Below are 4163 nucleotides of genomic sequence, written 5' to 3'. Positions count from 1 at the left end.
CCATGAAATCATAATACCACAGACATGCTGTATATCTCTTCTATGTTCTGCATGTATGTCTGTGTTTTATACTTAAAAAGTGATACCTATTTATACATAAAAATTTGTGCAGTAATAACCTTTTTCACACCTTCCCAACCCCACGAGTTTTTGCTCCCTTGGGGTGACTGATGTTTTACCCATTGAGAATGCATGTGCTTAACTGAAAGATTTCTCAAATGAAGTGCCTGTCTGCACTCATGTCTGGGGTAGGCCTTCAGAGTCCTGAGAGTCTGCCTGATAGGATGTAAGATGGAAAACTGAAGTGACAATGATGGAAAGGTACAGAATGGTCCTATTTTCACCTCTGTCCTTTATATTAGAAGGAGATTGCTTAGCAATAGAAAAGCCACCATTGAGTAAATTCATTAGACTAAGAAGCTATTCTATCATTTTGCTTTGTACACATTAATATAATAAGGATAAAAGATTAACAAGTCAGGAAAAGGTGTCTTTAGGAACGCGAGAGGGAGACAGAGCTAAGCCTGGGTGCCGCAGGCTGGGGCCGTGAACTCAACTTCTGTTTCTTCATGATTGGGTCCTGTTGGGAAAAGACTCCAGGCAGGTCCTGGCAGATCACAAATTTAGCAGAAGAGCCATGGGCCCTGAAACAGAAAGGCTGGGACACTGGGAGATGCCTGCTTTATAGGAAAAACCATATGTTTTTGATCGTATTAAAATATCCTCTGACCGTTTTCTTTGATTTATTTTGTTGAGCTCTACAAAACTTACTTTATGGGTCTTAAAATGGAAAATATCAGTTGTTCATCTTTCTGTGTAGCACTTTCAGAATGCAGACGGTGCTTTATCTGTGCCAGTGAGGGACAGTCATTGATTGTTCTGCTCTGAGACCTTTTTTTTTTTTTCTCAGAACCATGCTTGATACACTAGAAGAAAAACTAACAACTTTTGTAGGTTTTAAAAATTATCATTTGCTCAACAGGGAGTAAATATATATATGTCTTTTTATTTACCTTCCTTTTCTTTAAGTCGGAATCTCACTCTGTCACCTGGGCTGGAGTGCAGTGGCACCATCACGGCTACTGCTGCCTTGACCAGCTGGTCTCAGGCAATCCTTCCACCTCAGCCTTCCAAATAGCTAAAGCTACAGGCGCGTGCCACCATGCCTGGCTAATTTTTTTGATCTAGTGTAGAGATGAGGTCTCGCCATGTTGCCCCGGCTGATCTTGAACCCCTGGGCTCAGACATTCCTCTGGCCTCGGCCTTCCAAAGTACTGGGATTACAGGCATGAGCTACCACGTCCAGTCTTATTTACCTTCTTGACAACATTATTTGACCTTGACACAGGGGCTCGGGCAAGCGTTGGTGATATCCCAGAATCAGGTCCCAGAGAGGCTGTGTGTCTTAGACACGTTTCACTATGGACCCATCACCATCAGAAACTCCCTGTTCTGTCAGCGTAAACAAGAGTCTAAGTTGCTCCAGGGCCCCAGGACTTTGCATTTGTGGGTTTTTACATCTTTCTGTTAGCTGACCCGTAGAAACTCAGCATGAGGGGGCCTTCCCGGTCATGTCTTGAAGCTGGTACCCAGCAGTCTTGTCTGTCTCGGCTTCCCTCGTTGCCACTTCCTCCCGGCCTCTGAGTGGGCAGGTTTCCATGGTTACTTTACTTAGTGGTTGCCATTCTCTTCTCAGAACTTACAGGTCCCCTCTCAGGTCTTCTCTTGGGGGAATCCAAAAGTTTAATTTTAGAAACAGTGAAGAACCCGAAATCCTTCATTCTGAGCAGAGAAGTAGCAACTCGGCTGATCGTGGGACTTTTTCTAAGCCCTCCCTAGCTCTCTGCAGACAAGAGTCATCAGGACACTGCTGATGGTTTAACTGGTCTCACGGGAAAGACCCTGGTCTGAGAGCAGGGAGAACTGACTTCTAATTCTCATTTGACATTACGAACCCTGCCCTTTGTTTTTCAAAGGCAATATGGGAATTAAACCGTATGAATTTTATGGAAACCACCCCTCTGACAGGGGTAGGACCACCCTGCCGACTGCCACTTGGACTCCTCAGCCCAGAGACAGCCTCAACTAGATAAAGCAATTCCCCGCAGGCTGTGATTCTGGCTCCTTTGTCTGGCAGACAGATGGGGGCAGATGTATAAGGCCAATTCCAACAACTTGTTTAGCTGAACCTTTTAACTCATCTGCATGTGTGTGGATCAAATAGAAAATGGCACACACTACACAGACACACACACACACACACACACACACACACACACAAGTTCATGGAGAAATCACATGGCTCATTCAGGCCTTGTTTCCCTTTCTGACCCATTTTCATGCAAATGTCCCGACATAACGAGGTGTAATTAGCAACACCGGTTAGAGCCATTTATCTGCATTGTTAACACACGGTTCCTTTTAAGTCTTGAATGTAATTATTTTACTGTGGGTGTTTAATTGAAAAAAAAAAACAACCAAAGCATTATCCCACCATCGAGGGCTTCCCTTTACCGAGCAGTTCTTAGAGCTCTGTGTTCTGGTTTATTCTTGGGTGCTGTCCCAGTGGCTGAGCGTAGCCAGCCTGGCTTGAGAGGTGTCCTGTCTTTGGGTAGGGGGTCACTTCAGCTGACTCCCTTGAACCTCCAAGGCCCAAGCCCCAGGGGCAGACCAGAATGCCTGTTGGCGTTCTTCTGGAAGCTTTAGAAGGAGGTTCATGTGAACCTTCAGGCTCAAGTGCCTTAAAGCTATGTTGTATGTTTCATTACTTAATTCACTAAGGGTATTTCTTACATTAAATATTATTCATAGCTTGAAACAAGCTGACGTTCTGGATTTCAACAGCTTTTTTTTCTTAAGCATCGATCGTGTGTGTGTGTGTGTGTGTGTGTGTGTGTTTGTGTGTGTGTGTGAAAATGCATGCTCATTATTGAGAAAATGGAAAACACTCAAATGCACAAAAGAGGGAAAACCAAAGTCGCCTGTGACCTGTCTCTCCTGGATAGTCCCTCTTAGAACTTGGCCTTCCTTTTTTTCCTCTCCTGCAAAACAGATGGCTAAATAACAAGGGTTACATATATTTTTGTTTGTTATTTTAGCTTTTTAGAGATGGGATCTTGCTCTCTCTCCCAGGTTGGAGTGCAGTGGCGTGATCATAGCTCACTGTAGCCTCGGACTTCTGGGCTCAAGTGATCCTCCCACCTCGGCCTCCTGAGTAGCTGGGACTACCGGCGTATGTCATCATGCCTGGCTAATTAAAAGTTTTTTGTTGTAGCGACAGGGACTCACTATGTTGCCCAGTCTGGTCTCGAACCTCTGGGGTCCAGCAATCTTCCCGCTTCAGCCTCCTAAGTAGTTGAGATTATAGGCATTTACCACCAGGCCCAGCAAATTTTCTATTTTTTTTTTGCAGCAACAGGGCCTCACTGTGTTGCCCAGGTTGATCTTGAATTCCTGGCCTCAAGCAAGCTTCCTGCCTCAGCCTCCCAAAGCGCTGGAACTTACAGGCGGGGACTGCCAGGCACCGCTCTATTTTTGAACAAAAACGTTCATAACGAGGCTTATAACACTTACAGGGAGGATCTGAGTGTCAGCGACTAAGCAGCGAGCACCATTTCCCACTTAGCTGTGGCGGAATCAGGAGGACCTTGGGGAGATGGAGTGTAGGGGCTGGCCCATGGCCCAAGGGGCAAGGCCTGGCCCTGCCCCCACCGTGCTGAGCACCCCTCCCCTCCCTTCCAGGTGTGCCGTGTGCGAGGCGCCCGCCATGGTCATGGCCGTGCACAGTCAGACCATCCAGATCCCGCAGTGCCCCAGCGGGTGGACGTCGCTGTGGATTGGCTACTCCTTTGTGATGGTGAGTGTCTGGGATGTACTCACCCATGCCTCCGTCCCTTCCTCCTGCGACCCCCCGCCTTCCAAAGCACGCCACGGAGCCTGGCCTGCTCTGAATGGGGTCCGCCGTGGGTGCAGGGACTCCAGGCCAGCCACAGCCTCCTCTGCTCTGAGATGAGGCGGCCGAGATGAGCCCCCTGGAAATGCGGGCCTGGGCCCCGCTGCCCCTCCGCGTTCCATAGCCCACTGTGGCACCGTCCACGTGACCAGTCGATGGGAGTCCGGCCTACAAAGTCCAGGTCTTTCAGGGAAAGGAGAAGACAGCCCAT

The 4163-nt window shown here is 47.8% G+C and overlaps 1 protein-coding gene across 1 annotated transcript in view; it reads left to right on the top strand.

Annotated features, from left to right (window-relative positions):
* Positions 1-4163, top strand: part of COL4A1 (collagen type IV alpha 1 chain) — a 68788-nt gene that overhangs the window by 58843 nt on the left and 5782 nt on the right. Inside the window, exon 48 of the mRNA XM_021709034.1 lies at positions 3742-3856. Coding sequence (XP_021564709.1) covers positions 3742-3856 — 115 coding nt within the window. The remainder of the gene's footprint in view (positions 1-3741; positions 3857-4163) is intronic.

Source organism: Carlito syrichta, unplaced genomic scaffold, assembly GCF_000164805.1.
Source record: "Carlito syrichta isolate Samal-C Ts95f unplaced genomic scaffold, Tarsius_syrichta-2.0.1 Scaffold154438, whole genome shotgun sequence".
Taxonomy (NCBI): Eukaryota; Metazoa; Chordata; class Mammalia; order Primates; family Tarsiidae; genus Carlito; species Carlito syrichta.
The sequence above is the reverse complement of the archived record's forward strand: the minus strand, read 5'-3'. Positions and strand labels throughout refer to the sequence as shown.